At 31.3% G+C, this 18,900-nt stretch overlaps 2 protein-coding genes and 1 long non-coding RNA gene across 3 annotated transcripts; 2 read left to right on the top strand and 1 right to left on the bottom strand.

Annotated features, from left to right (window-relative positions):
• The first annotated feature begins 777 nt into the window (after positions 1–777).
• Positions 778–6,500, top strand: LOC136223852 (RING-H2 finger protein ATL22). Its single transcript, XM_066012024.1, has 2 exons — positions 778–1,498; positions 5,859–6,500. Exons 1-2 carry the CDS (start codon positions 802–804, stop codon positions 6,272–6,274), a joined length of 1,113 nt encoding a protein of 370 aa, XP_065868096.1. The 5' UTR covers positions 778–801; the 3' UTR covers positions 6,275–6,500.
• A 1,204-nt stretch (positions 6,501–7,704) lies between these two features.
• On the bottom strand, positions 7,705–10,288 carry LOC136223883 (rust resistance kinase Lr10-like). Its single transcript, XM_066012056.1, has 2 exons — positions 9,456–10,288; positions 7,705–9,279 (listed from the first exon to the last, which is right to left on the bottom strand). The coding sequence occupies exons 1-2, from the start codon at positions 10,147–10,149 to the stop codon at positions 8,177–8,179; spliced, it is 1,797 nt and encodes a 598-aa protein (XP_065868128.1). The 5' UTR covers positions 10,150–10,288; the 3' UTR covers positions 7,705–8,176.
• Positions 10,289–14,235: 3,947 nt separating this feature from the next.
• LOC136223894 (uncharacterized) lies at positions 14,236–16,725 on the top strand. The gene is made up of 3 exons (XR_010686193.1): positions 14,236–14,679; positions 15,514–15,600; positions 16,480–16,725. It is a non-coding gene; the product is annotated as an uncharacterized lncRNA (long non-coding RNA).
• Positions 16,726–18,900: the final 2,175 nt, after the last annotated feature.

Below are 18,900 nucleotides of genomic sequence, written 5' to 3' on the forward strand. Positions count from 1 at the left end.
GATCACCGCACCAAATATTTAGGGAATGTGCTACAGTGATTCGATTAGCCTTCCGAGTATCCTTGCGTCTCCTGGTTATCGTCCCTGCGCGGGGAGCGGTCCCTGCGGATACTCCGACGATGAAGACAGTTAGATATTCAAAGAGACTTATCTAAGGTATTATCCGAAGAGAAATGGGATTACCCGATAGTGTAGTCAAGAGTGAGCCGGAAAGATCAAATCCCCCTCTTCTCATTGTCGTGGGTATTTATAGATGGCTTCATGGGCTTTTGGGCCCTGCTTTTGGGCCGTGGATCATATTCCACATCATATCGTAATTCATTAACTATGATACATTGAATATTTTTAACATAAATACAATGAACTTCCAAATTCAATTAACTTATATAATGCAAATTTAATTTTACTTGTTCATTGATTTAGATAAAAACTTTATTTAAATTAGTAATTTAAAATTTATTTTAAAAAAAATTTAAAATCACTTTATAAATTAATAATTATTAATTTATCGATTAATTAATAACTCTATAAATTAATAAAATTCCATGATCCCAACATTATTAATTTATAGAGATTTTACTGTATTTGCTAACGGATTAAAGTACAAGTTTTAAACCACATAGTCTATGTTTGAAAACAGCCATAACCACGAGGTTTAATTTTATATTTTTTCCTAAAATTTATGAAATTGAAAATGGAACTATTTTAAATCTTTAACAATAATAAATTACATGACTTCACATAGTATATATAACTATTAAGTAGCAGCCCACCAAATAGCAATTCTTCTTCACCAAATCAATGGGTATTACTATTACTATTATCACACTCATCATTTCCTCCATTTTCTTCCTAACATCAGCACAACAGCTTTGCCTGAAAACCTCTTGTGCCCGATCGGAACCGGTTATCCGATTCCCTTTCCGGATTCATAACTGGCAACTTCAATCGTGCGGTTATCCAGGTTTCGATTTATCCTGCGATTCTACAACCGGCCACACTCTATTACAGCTCCCTTCTTCATCCAAAAAATTCACAGTCCAAGCCATAGATTATGCAACTCAGCAATTATGGATCAACGATCCGAATAACTGCCTTCCGGCCCGGATTCTATCTCTCGATTTTTCCGGCTCGCCTTTCTCAGGTCTGTTTTACCAAAACTTCACTTTCTTTAACTGTTCTTCATCGGATTTTTCGAATTTCGAGCTGAATCCGATTGGTTGCTTGAGTAGTTCTACGCATACTGTTTATGCTACGACGTCGTTGAGGGTTATTAGTTTTTTATCGGGTTTACCGTCGTGTAAGTCATTTGCGAGTAGGAAGATTCCGGTGGAATGGCCGTTTTACGGCGAGATATTGTCGTCGGACTTGAGTGATGATCTCCGACTCACTTGGTTTGGGCCTCGTTGTGGTAAATGTGAGACTCGCGGTGGCCGGTGCGGGCCTAAGGATAATTCTACGGTCGGTGCAATTGTTTGCTATCATCCTCATCTACGCGGTAATTTCCCTTTCTCATCCCTTAATTTCTTTTATTTTCTTATTTATAATAGTATTAAATATTTATTTCTGTTTGTTTATAATTTGATTAGTTATTGCAAAATTAATTAGATATTCTTTAGATAACCATGATGCAAAAAATATTTGTTAATTATCTTATCATAATGTCAATTCAATTAATCATATTAATGCTAATTACTTTTTTGGCTTTTGGTTTTTTATACGTCATTTAAAACTTTTCATGTGGATAAATAAAGTATTAATTATATCATTATAATATTTTATTCATTCCTTCAAATTTCATTTATGGGTCATTCACAAACTTTAATTATTCCTATCTTTAAATTTAAAAAAATATATAAAAAATTATTATTTAGAATTAGATTTAAATTTGTGAATTAAATAAGTAATTTTGAGGTTTTTTAAAACAAGGGTAATAGTAGTCCTAATCTCTAAATTTTACCATAAATTTGAGATTAATAATTAAACATCAAAGTAATAAAAATAGAACTGAAGCAGCAATTAAATTACCTTTTTACTTAAAAAAACTTTATTTTCCAAATCAAAATTCTATTTTTTCTTAATTATTATGCTTTAGTTATAAATTGTTTGCATTAACACTAAAATGATCTTTTAGTATTAAATAATGATAAAAAAAAAAAAAAATTGTCAAAGTGCATAAATTATATAAAACATCATATAAAAATAAACAACCTATGAATCAAGAATACATAGGGAATAGTCAGCATGGTTAATTATGAAATCACATATATATAATTTTAATTTTCTTTATTAATCTCTATGTTTTCTAATTGAAATTTAAGGGAGTTTTGGGTATTCTAATTAAACTCCGGTATTTATACAGTAGATTTCACATAAACCTGAATGATCAAATGAATTTGGTCATTTACCAGTAGATTTAGATTTATTAAATCTAAATTTTTGGATACTTTGAATTTGCACCATAAAATTCCAATCAGTCTAACCATAAATGATCAAATTCATTTAGTTATTGAGAGTCAAATAATCAGTACCAAATCTTTATATATAAAGAGGGATGTTTCATTTTTTAAAATAAATAAATAAGTGATCAAATTCATTTAGTTATTGAGAGTCAAATAATCAGTACCAAATCTTTATATATAAAGAGGGATGCTTCATTTTTTAAAATAAATAAATAAGGATGCTTGATGCTTAACAAAGTAAGTTCATTCAATGATAGTAAAAACAAAATAAAGTTTACTTTGTCAAAAACACATTGAATAAGCCAAATTGACTCTTGAGGACCAACCTCCACTAGTTAAACTTTACACATAACTTACATGTATATGGTCAAAGTGATTGTGATTTAGTAGTAAATTGTATTAAATATAACATAAAACACTTAACATCAAATTTCCCAACATAATCTACCTAACTTAATAATTCATTTATTTTCAATACATTCATACTTAATTACAAAATATATATTCAAATTTACTTGCCATGTAATTTATATATATATGGCTTATTTATACTGTCATTATCATTATTATTTGATAGGCTTCATAAATTAGTCATTGAAAATTACATAATAGTGATTTAATCCATATAAACATAACTGATATACTTTTACAATACGTGTTTAGTAACTCATAAATTAGTCATTGGAAATTACACAATGGTGATTTAATTCATAAATAACTATCTACGTGAAAGGTGATATCTGATTCTACATCATGATGATAAATATTGAATATCATCGTCATTGAAACATTCAAATTAATTCTTATATATCCACCACAAATTGAAGAAATTTATGACCATAATATACAATACAAAAGCATAAATCTTGTGGTGTGGGTTTAATTAAAGATAATTGCAATTTGCAACTTGACTTTAATCATATTATTGAAATGGGATAAGAGTTGACTATTTATCTTGTTCTTCATATTATGTATTTGAATATTTTTTAATTTTTATTGAGGTTGGCCTTTCCAAGATTGTCATCATAGCTTATTTGGTTGACTTTGACTTTCATAAACTAATTAGCACCAACTTCAAAAGTTTAATTACACTTGCACCCACCATTTTATTAGAAATATTGCAGCTCCCACTCCATATCTCTTGGTTTTAACCTTCAATTAATAATTTAATTTATATTAGTAAATTTTAGAGTATAGAATTAACAGTATAATGTTTTTTTTTACCAAAAAAAACAATATAATGTTTTTTTAAATTAATAATCTACTGAAATTTATGTTATAGTTTGTTGTCGGCTGTTGAAAAAAACAGATGTTCCAAAAAGTAAGAATTTCCAGCTTTTATAGTAACTACATAAAAAACAAACAAAAGATTTCTTACTAAACGCTTAAAACTCGTGAAAATACAAATAAGAAGTGAAAAGTGTAGAGTTTAGAATTTTATTTAAATAATCAATTGTATAATATTAATATTCTATTCATTCAAATATGAAAGAAAAATCAAATTATTAACTCTATGATGCACTTATATAAGTATGTCTAGACCGGGTCGCATATCCGTCTGGCTCGTCCAGGTCCGTGTCTCTTGGACCAGGCTTGGATATGAAAATTTATCTCTAAGCCCAGCCCGGTTTAGACCCGTTAAAGCCCGTCTCTTTTTTGGGCGGGTTTGAGATTTATAAAAGTAACAGGGACCGGTCCTATCCGACCCGTCTATTAATATTAATTAATAAAATTTATATATTTAGATGGGCTTATATGGACTGGGCTTGGAATTTGATTTTTGAGCCCGAACCCAGTCCGGTCCAAGTCCACCTAAATTAACAACGGGCTGGAATGGGCTTGGACGGAGTATTTTTTATACAAAAGTCCATTGGACCCGGCCAAAGCCCGACCCATGAACAGGTTCAAGTGTAATCATAGCTTTAGCATTTATGTCCACTGAGGCTTAATTTTCAAGAGTTGGGTGATATATTCTGAATCTTTCAAAAGATAATTAGGTTTTATTGTCTCTTGTTTTAACTTCAAACAAACCATTGATTTGTGCTCATAGATTTGGACCATTAATTAGATTATCCTAAAAAAATCATTAGATTGTCTTGTTTCGCTTCAAACCACTGATTTATGCTCATAGATTTTGATCTAATTAATTAGATTTATCTTTAAAAGATAATTAGGTTTTATTGTCTCTTTTTTTTCACTTCAAAACCATTATATGCTCATGTATTTGGACCAATTTGGTCTAATTAATTATATTTATCTTTATTATTAACTACAATTACTTCATATGTCATTCCTAACTTTTAGCCAGGAGCATTGCTTTTTTTTATTATTTAAAAAATGCAAGTCAGCATAATGTTTGTGTTTATTTATGTTTTTTTTGAAAAGATGTTTGTGTTTATTTTATTAATTAGTGTTTATACTTTTGCATTTAAAATTAATACGTGTTTTTGAACATTTCAATACTTATTACCCAACTATTATATGAGAGAGAATTTTTTGTAAATTAACCAATGTAAATTCATTAATTAGACTCTACATTAATTGTATTTCTTAATTTGTGTGAAAATCTTTAGAATGACTTATATTATGGAACTAGTATTTATCAAACATTTATACTATTTAATACTCAATATTTTTATCATTCAACATTTAATTATTTTTTTTGTTTTATTAAGCACCAACTAAGACTTCAAACAACTTTCATTGTTGTTTTGTGTTTTTTATGTCTTTGTAGCTTTTTTTACTCTATGTAGTCGTTTTAGTCTCTTTGTAGATCTTGTAAAGTTTGATTCCTTACCGTTGTTATCTTGTTAATCTAATGAAGTTATAAACATTTTCATAAAAGAAAAAAAAATTCAAACAGTATATTACATCAATTAAGCTCTTATATATATGGTCTCTGTATTTCCTTAAAAAAAAAGTGATTGTCGCTTTGAACTTTAGAAGTGTCTCACTAGCTTAAAATTATTTAAAATGATTTATTGAGCCTCTAAACTTTAAAGTGAGATATTGACTCTTTAGATTTGTTTAAAATGATATGGCCTCAATCTTCCACATAGCATTAGGGGATCATCAGTGACGGATCCATGATTCACTTTTTTTTGTCATTTATGGGTGCTAAATTGATATTTTTAGTTTTTTACATAAAAAAAATTAAAAACATGTACACAATTTCTATAGAATTTTTAGCGTTTTCTGACAATCAGTGGATGCTCAAACCCCATCTGGATCCGTCCATGTGGATTATGTCACTTTAACAAATTTAAAAAGTTAACAAGACATTCTTACGGTTCATAGTCTCAACCGGTTTTTATTCATTGTTTTATTTATTTCATTATTTTAATTGAATTTTTTATTATTAGACATTGATTTTATTTTTTTTTATCCTATGATCAGGAATTCCAAGGAGTGCCCGGTACATAATAACAATAGGAGCAGGAATACCACTAATGCTATGTTTACTAGGAATGGCATGTTGCATATTTGGTAGAGTAAGGAACTTCGCCGGAAGGAGGAGGAGCCACCCTATGATATCTGAATTCAGCACTTTCACGGTGAACCCGCAACCGGCAATTGCAATCGGACTTGATAGAAGCACCATAGAATCATATCCAAAGATAGTACTAGGAGAGAGCAGAAGATTACCAAAACCAGATGACAACGTTTGCCCAATTTGTCTCTCGGAATACAACCCGAAAGAGACACTTAAAACCATACCTGAATGTCAACATTGTTTTCATGCTGATTGTATTGATGAATGGCTTCGCCTTAATGCTTCTTGTCCCCTCTGCCGGAAACTGCCCTCGCCGTAGATCAACATTTCTTCATTAGTTCTCATTTTTGGGATAGGAAACTTTTTTTTTTTTTGTTAGGTCCGATGGTTCGAAGTTGTTTAAATAATATTTAAATGATCTCTTCGCATAATTGAAATTTATGGTATACATTAGAATTCGAATTCGAACTTGAAATCACTAGTTTCAAATGTAATAATTTGTAAATAGCAATTTGTAAATTTACCGAATTTGAATTGAAAATAAACCACAAAGAATAAATTCTCTAAAAAGTGCTTTCTTTATACATAAAACTCTATTGCAATTTTGATTAAGAGAAAAGAGCTTCAAATGTAATAATTTGATCCAATACTATGCACATTTTGTTAACTTTGATCCAAGTTGTATTTTTTTAGTCTCGCTATTTTAAAATACAGTCTACATATATATGTAAGTAATATGGCTCGGTCGATGTGAAATTCAGTACATTCTTGTCATCTTTTCACTACGTTCCTTACCCAAGTTTTCCACTCTCGTGCCACTCTCACATGACCGAGTCGTTACAGGCCAACAACTTTTGTTTTTTTTTGTTACCAATCTAACAACCTGACCCAATACAATTGGCCTCAAATCTCACAACTTTAAAATATGTCTATATGCATTAAGGACATAATTTCTTTTATTATTAGAGGATATTAACTCCCTCTCCATATTAGATGTGAAATTCAGTGCATTCTTACTCGTATCACTATCCTTTAAGGAAAAAAAAAACATGATTTTATAGATTTGCAAGTAATTGAATATGCCATTTTTGTTTGTCCAAAAGAGTTTACCTATTTTACACGGTTAGCAAAAAAAAAAAAAAAAAAACAAAACAAAAAGGCTAACGTCATTTTCTATACCATCAAGTTAATATATCATGCTACTAAAAGTTACTAATAATTTATTATGTGACATCAACAAAGTCAATAAATCAATGCGTCACATTGTTGAAGACTTAATCAAATTACTTTTCTTTATAACTGTATACAGCATATGCCATTTTTTGCAATAAAAAAATATAACACTCTTATACTTATAAATTCATGAAATCGCATAGTTTTTTCTTGGTGAACTTATCAGTAAAATAAAACTAACAATATAAACTAACTAATTAGTTACCTGAGGTTTGCTTGATTAGTTAAGTGTTTTAAGTTACTTAATTTAGAGATCCCGAGTTCTAATCCTACTATATGCTGAAAACTTTATAAGACGATCCACTTAGAAGATATCCGACGAGTCTCGAACCGAGCAATTATATATATATATAACTAATTATTTACCAGGATGTCAGTTTTTAATGCATATTTTCATACTTCAATGGAATGTTTTATTCTTCAGCACTTAATAATAGACTTGTTGAAAACAAGTAGGCATTATACAATTGAAAGAAAACTATTAGAAACTGTTTATTTTAGTTGTAAAGCAATTGGTGCAGGTAGAAGTAGCATTCTTTACTATTTGAAGTCAATAATCTTACTCTCAATAAAATAAGTGGCTTAATACATCAATTTCTTTATATTTTGTTAAATAATCCGATTGTCCCCGAGTTTTGGAGATGTTTATTAACGTTCTGAATTTGCTTAAAGTGACTTTTTGCCATGTAGAATTTAGGGATCAATTATATCACATTAAGCAAGTTCATGAAGCGAATGAGACATCTCCAAAATTCGGGATTCATCAAATTGTTTGTCCAAGCACAGACTACCTGATGTATTAAACCATAAATTAATAATGAAACCAATGTTCTTCTTTTTCAACCAAACATTACTAGCTCAAAAGAGATTCAATTACCTCTTAACATGACTAAAACACTTGAATTCTTCTGTGCAGTTGATGCCCATGAATCTAGTTTCTTCTACGTGTAATTAACTAAAACTTAGCATTAGTTTATACATTGTTCACCTATGAATCCTCCAATTCGGATATTGCTCCCAACTTCTGCACAGGAAATCTCCCAGCTGCTGCAAATGCATCACCTGCAGAGGCAAATGGGTTAGGAGGCATTGTTAACTTACTTCCATCTCCTTCCACCATTTGAACTACAAAATTCATCGAAGGACGATCTACCGGGTTCCACTGTATACACCAGAGTCCAACAATTATCAGTTTCTTTGCAATTTGTTCATCTTTATCCTCCTTGATCCTGATTCTTAGCTCTTCTCCTTGATCTAACCGATTATATACCCATTCCGGAAAGTAAACTTGGTTCTCATCTGTAAAATCTATGTTTTTTCTCCCCTTAACCATGTCTAGCAAAACCATTCCAAAGCTATAAATGTCTGATTTATAGGACACATTTCCAAAGTTCCTAGAGAACACTTCTGGTGCAATGTAGCCCATTGTCCCTCGAGCCGTAGTCATTGAAATGATACTTTGATCCTTTGCACACAACTTAGATAGACCAAAATCTGAAATCTTTGGATTGAAGTTCTCATCCAACAAGATATTGTGAGGCTTGATGTCGAAGTGCAGAATTCGTTGATCGCAACCTTGGTGGAGATATTCGATTCCTTTAGCTATCCCAAGGGCAATATCTTGAAGTTTCTCCCATCCAAGAGGAAGTTCATCTCCATTTGAGGTTATGAATTTCTCTAATGAATCATTAGGGAGGTACTCATAAACTAGTGCTCTTCTGAATCCATCTGCACAGAATCCGACTAGGCGAACCACATTAACATGATGAAGTCTAACCATAGTTCCAACTTCATTAATGAAATCTTCCCCATTTGTTGTTGAAATAGTGAGAATCTTCACAGCTACAGAGATTTCATTAGAGAGTTTTCCTTTAAACACTGTTCCATATGCTCCTTGCCCCAAGTTGTCCTTAAACCGATTCGTAATCCTCTTTATATCAGCATATGAAAATCTAGTAGGCTTTAGAGCTTTGTAATCCTCCAAAAACTTCTTAACTCTTGCTTGATTCTGCTTTTCTTCTTTGTCCGAGTTGTAATTTCGATATAGCATAAAGGCCATAACCAGTAGAAGAAACACACCTACAGCTATACCTGTATAGAACAGATTTCAAATCAAACTTCAAACAATGATAATGTAACAGATGATCAAATACCATGTAGATATTGTACGTTTTAGCTCAATGTAGAGGCATTTTAAGCGGACAATATCTACGTGACTATTACAGATACTAACAATTTGCAAATGCAAATTTTGCAGTTAGTTTTACCTGCAGCCATTAACTTTATACCAACTCGGCTAGATGGTTTTGGCTTGTCAAAACATTCAGTTTCAAGTTTAGTGCTATTGTTCTTGAATCTGCAATGCTTGCCTAGCTCTTCACAAACTCCACAAGCTGGTCTAGACCAATTCAGTTGAAGAACATTGTGTCCACTGATAAGTTCCCATGGAACTGATGAAAGATTATACAATTTTTTACAAGAAGTAAGAGCAAGGGTATCAACACTAGAATCTTTATAAAAGGCATGAACATCATAGCCAGGAACACTAAGACAAGGCATAAACAAGTACTCTCTTCTAGCAATTGATGTACAATTGAAGAAGGCATAATCATTCCTGGAACTATCTCCGAATTTGAAAGCGGAATTAGACAAATTGAAATTAATGATCTGTTTTGGAAGACAATTACTAGGATCAGAAGTGTGAATCACCTGATATACATAATCGATTCTGTCGACATTGAGTTTCACTGAATTTGGGAGCTCGAGTAAAGTATCTCGAGTTTCGGTACAAGATAGATCAAAACCAGGAAAGCCACAGTGTTCCGGTTGCTGGTTTTTGAGGCGGAAAGGAAATCGAATCGCCGGGCCATTTTTGCGGCACCTCGATTGTTTGCACTCATTTAGGGCTAATCCATGGCTAAGAATAAAAAGCATAAACAAGCAAAAGAAAGGAAGATCCATACTGAATTTCGAGGAGCTAGGTCTGATCTGAAAGGGTAGATAATTTCTACTCAAATCGAGGCTCCATTAAACTAGTGAAACCAACCATTCTTCATCTTCTAGTAATCTTATCTGGTTTGACTTCACCATCGCCAGCAGAATTGACTTGGTTGGTATGGTAAGGTATGGGTTGAATTTCTCTCGCTTTGACTACAGAAACGATGTCGTTAAGCTGAACTTCATCTTTGGGAAATGGAATTGGATAAATTACATCCATTTACTTTAAGAACTTCTAATTCGAATTTACAAAAAAAAAAAAAAAAAAAAAACTTCTCATTCGAAAATACGATTGTAATGGAATACATTCAAATGGATGTTCCTTACCATGTTTGGATTAGTCTATTGCTTTTATCGTAATGAAATCTCAATTACGTCATTCAATTTTACTTTACAAATTTATATAATGGAGATTACATAAAAAAATATACATGAATTTTCATTACGACTAATCCAAATATATATTTTTTATTATCCATAATCCTTATTAAACGGTAAAACATAAAATGAAAAAAAAAAACTGAAAAATACGAAAAACGAGAAAAATGTGAAAATGGAAAAACATGAAAACACAAAAAATAGAAAAAAAATTGGAAAAATGTGAAAAAACATGAAACACGAAAAAATGAGAAAAAAACGCGAAAGATGAGGAAAACATGAAAACGCGGAAACAGAAAATTGGAAAGATATGAGAAACTAAAAACATGAAAAATGCAAAAAAAAAAAAAAAAAAAAAGCGAAAAATGAACAAAAAGTAACAAATTTTTAACCATCATATATGGATGATGTTCCCATGCATATAAAATTTGAGAATAATTAAAGTTTCTATCTACATTTGATGAAACAAACATGAGTATTGTAATAATAATTATATTTCACCAATTTTTTTAAAATTTGCCAACTAAATATTGTAATGGAATCATTATTACATTTCATTATATTACAACTTTGATTACATTACAACATTAATTGCATTACATCGTACCAAACGGGACTTATGTTTTTTAACCTTTTTTTTTAATAAGGGTCAAATTCGACCCGAACGTTTTAAGTGAAGTTCATATTTGATTTTTAATATATAAAATGATCTAAATTTAACTTTAATATTTTCAAGTAAGATCAATTTTAGCTCTACACTATCAAAATTTGAAAATGTTCGTTTGACTGTTATTTAACTGTCACATCGACCCTTTCAAATATTAATTATATTTAAAATATTTAATGTGTTACAAACAAAGTCATAAAAATATGTTAAAATGCTAATAACCAAATCTGTCACTTATACATTTAAATTTAATGACATTTTTTTGTCAAAATGTCTAAAATGTTTAATTTGTTACTAATGTATTTACAAATAATCAACAAAAAATGTACGAAACGGCTTCAGTTTATCGACAAACTTGTTTAACAGCTCAGACATGATATTTAAATAACAGACAATCCAACTTTTTTTTAAATTTCGGTAACATAGAAGGAAAATAAATCTTAGTTGGAAATGTTAGGGTTAAATTTGCATCATTTTATATGTTAGTGCTAAATTTGCAATTTTTCAATATGTTAGGGCTAAATGCAGTTGAGGATTTCTAACCTCGAGAGGGGGAACAAGATGTCCAGAACCCCAACTCCAATCGGGAAGGATGAATCTTTGAAGGCATTGGATAAGCTGTGGATGTCTCGTTTTCTCAGGTAGTGCCTCCTGATTGTAAGGAACCTGAAGGAGAGACAACATGATGCAGTTTTAATTTTTGGGTCAATGTATACCCTCCAGATGATAATGAAGTCGTTGACTAGCATCGTAATCTGGGGGAGTTTCCAGAACCAAATTTAGTTGGTACTAATAAATTTTTTTTGTTAATATTGATCCCAAATGGGGAAATATTGTAAATGAAGGATTCGATTTTGGATCCCAAAGAGAGACACATTGCTCATTCCTTGTAAAAATTTATATTTAATGAACAACTTAAATTTTTTCTCTGTGCTTCTTTATAATAGTTTTTAAAGACTTCATTTTATTTAAGCTTTTTGTATGTTTCTTTTATGTGATTGGATTACTTTGGATCAGACGTCGTGAAGCATATTTTAGCTTAACGTAATCAAAATCATGGAATAAATTGATAAAGGGATTTTCTCATTAATTTTAACTTTAGATTATGATCGAAACCCTTATAACATATGTAGGATTGATCATTAAAGGTCTTTTACAAGTAAGTAGTAGATCGAAAGGTCTTTACAATTCTTATCATATCGACCATTAAAGGATGAGATTTTGATCTATTAGTTACTGGTGAACCAGATATCTACTGGTAGAATTTATGAAGGGATGGCACATTCGAGGTTTGGAGTATCAGTTTTTCCATTAAATATTTCAAACGGTAAGTGTAGATACTTACGCACTCAGTTACTTGAACGAGTCATTCCCAATTCATTCACATTTCACCTTTTTATTCACGAGCTTGAGATGCCTTAGTGCTTTAGAGCACGAGATCTCTAATGAAGAATTGCCTAGGTTTTACTTTTTTTGTCATAAGTTGCCTTTATGCATTGACTGTAGGCTGTCATCCTTATTAACAATTGTTTTCATTTTTCCTCTAGAAGGTGCAGTTTCTCTCACAAATTTCCCTCATTATCTGCCACAGAGTAGAAAACTAACCTTGGACTAGAGGACTATATCTCAATTGGCACGAAAGGTATCTAGTCATATGTAAGAGAGAAGAGCATTTCACCTGCAGCGATTCTAGGAGTTGTACGATGCCCATAAGATGCTAGGTAACTCTTCCACCCAAGATGTCCCCCGTGCTTCCAACCTTGTCTTTAAACGATGTACAATGGTTCAATTTGTAACTCTAGTGATCCTGTTAGTTTGAGGGTGAGAGACCGAGGAGAATAAAAGTTTGATGTGTAATTTCTCGTAATATATTTTGAATCCTTGACAGTCAAACTGTTTGCATTATCTGTTATTATGGTGTGGGGGATTTGGTATCTGCTCACAAGGGCGGAGACAGGGGGCCTGGGGGTGCCTGAGCCCCTCCGGCAGCCGGAACCACCCTGAGTAGGGGTGGTTCTGGCTCCCCTTGTCTCCATTGTTTAAGGTTGGGGTGCTGAATTAGCACCCCCAGTCCCAGACTTGAGGCGCCCAGCTTTGGGCTGCCTCAAGTCATCCGTATTTGGCCCAGAATGGGCCTAAAATTAGGCCCATCCTGGGCCAAATTTTTTTGGCCTGTTAAGGACCAAAACGACGTCGTTTTGGTCCTTAACAGGCCAACAAAATTTTAAGCGGTGGAGACCACCATTTAATAAATAATCCATAACTTACCTTTTCACCTTCTCTTGTCTTGTGCAATTGTGGTCCTCCTCCTACTCTCCTCTGTTGCGCATCTTCTACTCCTTTTCTTTCTTTATTTTTTCACTACAAAAAATTCCTGATATTGTGACTAATTCTATTGTGACGAAATTGTTTTTGTCGCAATAAATATGATTATTGTGACCAAATGGAACATTTGTCACAATAGTCTGGCTAAAGACAAAAGGTTGTGATGGAATACTTATACTGACAAAACTTTGTCACTACATGTATATATATTGGGACAAAATCAATTTGTCACGACTGTTCGTAGCTATATATAGACGGGAATATTTGGCGCAAATTTACAAACATTATGGAGACAAATATTTTGTCTCAAAATATATAATTTTATTGTTACTAAATAATTTTTGTCAAAATAGCATAATTCAACAATTTTAATTTTGTCGCTTATAACTATAGTAACAAATGGTGTTTGGTAGCAATAAATATTGAAAGAGTATATCTAATGAATATTGGTATAAAATATTATTTCCATGAATTGGTAATTAATTATTTTTTTTAAGAATTAAATTATTTTTTCAATTGTTTTATATTACGTATTTTCTTTATAAAGATAAAAATATATTTACTTTTTATACAATTTATTTGTAATATGATTTTTTTATGTAATAATGTTACAGATTTCTTTTTTGTTAATTAAATAAATTAAATTAGAAATATGAAATAACCCTAACTAAACAAAGTAATCCTCTTCCAACCCTCACTCAGAAACATCTAATCCGCCGCGTCTCTCTTTCACGGTTTCTCTGTAGATTGAACCTTTTCTTTTTACGAACTCTGTAGACAAAACTTAGTTTTGGTGTTTCTATTTTATTTACTCTTTCAATCCTCCCTTCCGATCAACCCTCTTCGATCACCCATTTGTTTTGTTTTGCTTTGCGATTTTTATTTTTATGAAACGAAGGAGAAGTTCGATTTCGACGGTTTGCAGTCTCTGGCGGCGACGGTTTGCAGTCTCTGGCAGCATCGTGTGGTTGACAAGGAAGGGCGAATAGAGTTTCGAGCGACAAAGGTCACGACCAAACCTCCTAATTCAAGCACCACCGCCTCTCTTTCTGTTTCGGAAAAGTCTCTGGCATAGAACCCTCCAAATTTCTGCTGAGCATTCTCTTTCAGTGGTTATTGCTCATGTATGTATCTTCAATCTTTAGCGTTTCATTATACAGATAAGCTCAAAATCGAGGTTTTCTTTTTTCTATCATTGAAGGGGTTTTTTTGCTTAATTAAAGCCATGAATTTTCTGTTTTAGATTTTTATATTTGCCTAACCTCTGTTCAATATCCTTGCTACCGTCTAAAATGGCTTCGATTCAGTGCCTTTAAACCCGTGAATTTTCTATTTTAGCATGTTGTCAATTAGGTTGTGAATATTTCTACTTGTCATAAATTTGATAGCATCAAAGGCATTTCCCCCCAAACAGATCTTTATTGTCTTTTTCTATGAAAAAAAATGCTTATGAACTTAGCCAGAGATACCACTTTATCTAGACGGGGTTCTGTTTCAGTAACTGAGAATGCTGACATATAGCACTTTCCTTAATATATTATGTGAGGCCTATTATTTATTTTACAGATACAATATAACCAAGCCTAATCTCAACTAAACTACTTTAGTCAGCTATATGGGTATAAAATCAAGGGCATCCCTTTGTATTTTAAAACTACAAGATCTCAATTTATGAAGTGTTTGCTTAGCATTATTTATTTGTCTCTGTAATTTATCTGAAATGCACATTCAAGGAACACTATTTTTTGGTATTATTTCTTCTCCTCACGAACTGCTTTTGATGAATATAAGGCATAACTAAATAATATCTCAAAGTTATGTAAATGATCAGTTGATAAAATTGAACTTTAAGAATAGCTGTTCTTTTTTCTTACTATAAATTTTCATATTGCCTTTTTAATGTATTTTAAATAGAAATTCTCTACATTGATGTGTATGCTTAATGATTTTCCATATAGGCATTAATTTGAGTAGTGATGCAAAGAGAGTGGAGAAGGCAAACGCTATCATTATCAGATTGTTGCATTTCTAAGCATCATATCAAGGTAATTCTTTTGATTCCATCTTAATTCTATTAAATGTTGCCGTTATAAGATTGATTGAGCTTGCAAGATTTTAAGTAAGTGACTAGGATAGGGAAATATTTCAAGGTGGGCATTTGGTTCTAAATATCACACTTTTAGTCGGCTCCAATGAATGCTCTAGTTGTCATCGAGTTCATGTTACTTTTACTAATTGATTACTTATAGAGATTGGTCACATGGCCTAAACGGATTTCACTTTTAACTCCGATGGAGGAGCCTTAGGCTATATATAACTAGTAAAGACTAGCAAACTGACAATAAAAAGATTATGAAATTCTAACTGTAGTTTACCTATTATTGCACAGGTTAGTGAGAAACTAGTTGGAAAAGCCGAAAACAGTTTTCCAATATAGAAATTCTTCCTTGTGTTTTCTTAAATATGGCTGTACTGTTTGGAATATACTTTGGCTCTGTTAGCTGATTAACTGATTTGATTCACTAATTTGACTAGCTGATTGTGCAAATTTGTTTGGTAAAACTTAGTGATTGTTAATAGTTGTTTGGGTAAATGACAAATAGACATTATAAAGCATTTATTTGGGGTTAAAAAGTAATAATTAGAGGTAAAAATGTCATTTAAAAGAGATAGAACAATAAACTAATTGAAAAAGCTCATAAAATGAGTTTTTTCACAATTAGAGATTTGACTAATTAAAACCTCTAAAGTTTTACTCCAAAAGCTCCTTACTAAACAAAGCTTTTACATGACATCCCAAAATTCCTCTTTCTTCTTGCTTGTTTGGCAAATAAGTTCTAGTTCTTTTTATCTCTTTTTATTATTATGTAAAATTTAGTGTTTATTTTTTATACTAATTATTTTCTTTAATTTTTTAAATGCAGATCAAACTTTTTTCTGGTGTGGATTCGAAGTTTATTCAATTGTCTCTAAGTTGAAGATTATTTTTAGATTTAATATTTTTTTATAAATTCTTTATGCTTTCGATATGATATGATTAGATTAGCAGTTTAATTTTTACCATCATTTTCTATTGTGGATTGATAGAATATTTTATTGAGATTATAATATTTTTAATGATTTTTTTCTTTTATTCTTTCATCACAATTAAACTTGATGAAAAATAATGTAACAAGCCGTGTTCACACAACAAAAGATACTTTGTGATTAAAACAATAATTTTGTTAATATAACCATTAGCATCGAATTTAATTGGATTTATGACGATTTACTAGTAAAAAAAATTAAATATATAATATTGAATCTAGTTTGTCAAAATATCGTTTGTCACAATAAAATAATTACAAAAAATATTGTCGGCCGCAATAAAATAATAAATTAAATGGAATAAATATTATTTGTCACATTAACTAATTTTTTCTCAATAAGTATTAAATATTTGTCAAAATAATTCGCATATTGAGACTAATATAAACTTATAGCAACCAAATGCGATACATATTTTAACAAACTATTAGTCACAACATATGATGCAAAAGTGACTAATGAAATTTTGTCACAACATAATATTAACAATCGAGACAAATTATAATTTCGTCACAACAAACTTATTGAGACGAGCTAATTGCAACGAAACTTGTGACCAATTTTTTGGTCACTACAAGTATATTGTGACGAAATATGTATGTTGTGACGAAAAATTTCGTATTAATAAACCATTTTTTTTTTGTAGTGTTTCAACTCTCCACTCATCTTGAGGTTAGCATTTTCTTTGTCTCTTTCTCTTTTTCTTTCTTTGTATATTATTTGTTTGTCTCATTTAATTATTTGTACTAAATATTTGTTATTTGTTTTTTTGACCTAGAATTTAAATTAAGTATTGTTTTTATTTAGTTATATTTTAAGTGAATTGATTATTTGATTGTGTATTATTTGTAGTTTTTCTTGTTGATGTTGATAGTTACAATTAATTGAAATTTTGATAGTTAAATTTTGATTAGGTCAATTGATAAATTGGGGGTTTTATAAATTAGTCCTCAATTTTTCAATTTGCTATATAATATACTTGTTATATACTTGATTTGATTAAATATAATCCTTTTGCATATTAGGAGTCTTAAATATGAAGAAATATTTTTCTACGTTAGTACCGAATAAAAATCCGATTAGGTCAACCTCTTCCAATATTAATTTGAGACCAATTGAGCAAGAAAGTGATAAAAGAGCGCGTATTGAAGTTGAAGTTAGCAATGATGATATAATTGGTAATCCGGGATTGCGTAAACCAATTGATACTTATCATAGTGACATCAGAGATAGATTGAGGAGACGGTATGTGGCTAAAGGCCCTTGTCAACCATTTGAGCATAATTTTCCATTTACTCTCATTGGTGGACATAATAGGAAATTTCAAAGTAAATGGTTTGAAAAACATCAGTGGCTAGAGTATAGTGTGTCTAAGGATGCTGCATATTGCTTATGTTGTTATTTGTTTGCCACTGGAAATAAATATGGGAATAATGCCTTTACACAGACGAGTTATACTAATTAGAGAAAAGCTTTAGAAAATTTTATTGGCCATGAGGGAGGTCAGAACAGTGCACACGGTTATGCTAAACAAAAGTGGTTGCAATATCAAAATCAAAGGGAGAATATTGATTATGTGTTATCATCGAAATGTTCTGCAATTGAGGTTGATTATCATACTCGATTAACAGCAGTTGCACGTGCCATTCGACATCTTTTGCAAGAAGGTTTGACTTTTCGAGGACATGATGAGTCTCCAAACTCAATACGTCGGGGTCACTTTCTTGAACTTCTCAAGTATACTAGTGACCTTAGTGAAGAGGTAAGGAAGGTAGTGGATTTAAATGCTCCAGGAAATAATCAATTGACTTCTCCCACAATTCAAAGGGAAATTATAGAAGCTTGTTCAAGTGAGATGAGAAAAGTTATTCTCAATGAGATTAGGGATAAATTCTTTGCTCCGTTGGTTGATGAGGCTCGGGATTGTTCAGTAAAGGAGCAAATGGTTGTGGTTTTGAGATATGTGAATAATCTGGGAGAGGTGATTGAACGTTTTATTGGGGTAGTACATGTTAGTGAAACTACTGTAAAGTGCTTAAAACAAGCTATTGATGATTACTTTGCGAAGAATGGATTATCACTATCGAGACTAAGAGGTCAAGGTTATGATGGGGCTTCTAATATGCGTGGCGAGCTTTATGGTTTAAAGACACTCATTTTAAATGAAAACAAGCATGCATTTTATATTCATTATTTTGCTCACCAACTTCAATTAGTTGTTGTGGCTGCTGCAGCACAAAACGGGGCAGTGAGTACCT

Source organism: Euphorbia lathyris, chromosome 1 (genome assembly GCF_963576675.1).
Source record: "Euphorbia lathyris chromosome 1, ddEupLath1.1, whole genome shotgun sequence".
NCBI classification, from domain to species: domain Eukaryota; kingdom Viridiplantae; phylum Streptophyta; class Magnoliopsida; order Malpighiales; family Euphorbiaceae; genus Euphorbia; species Euphorbia lathyris.

What these genes read in the sequence shown, in the direction of transcription:
- LOC136223852 (XM_066012024.1), top strand. Translation starts at nt 802, where the DNA reads ATGGGTATTACTATTACTATTATCACACTCATCATTTCCTCCATTTTC. An exon ending in CTATCATCCTCATCTACGCG is followed by an intron (nt 1,499 to 5,858) that starts GTAATTTCCCTT and finishes TCCTATGATCAG; the next exon opens with GAATTCCAAGGAGTGCCCGG.
- LOC136223883 (XM_066012056.1), bottom strand. Translation starts at nt 10,149, where the DNA reads ATGGATCTTCCTTTCTTTTGCTTGTTTATGCTTTTTATTCTTAGCCAT. An exon ending in TATAAAGTTAATGGCTGCAG is followed by an intron (nt 9,280 to 9,455) that starts GTAAAACTAACT and finishes TGTTCTATACAG; the next exon opens with GTATAGCTGTAGGTGTGTTT.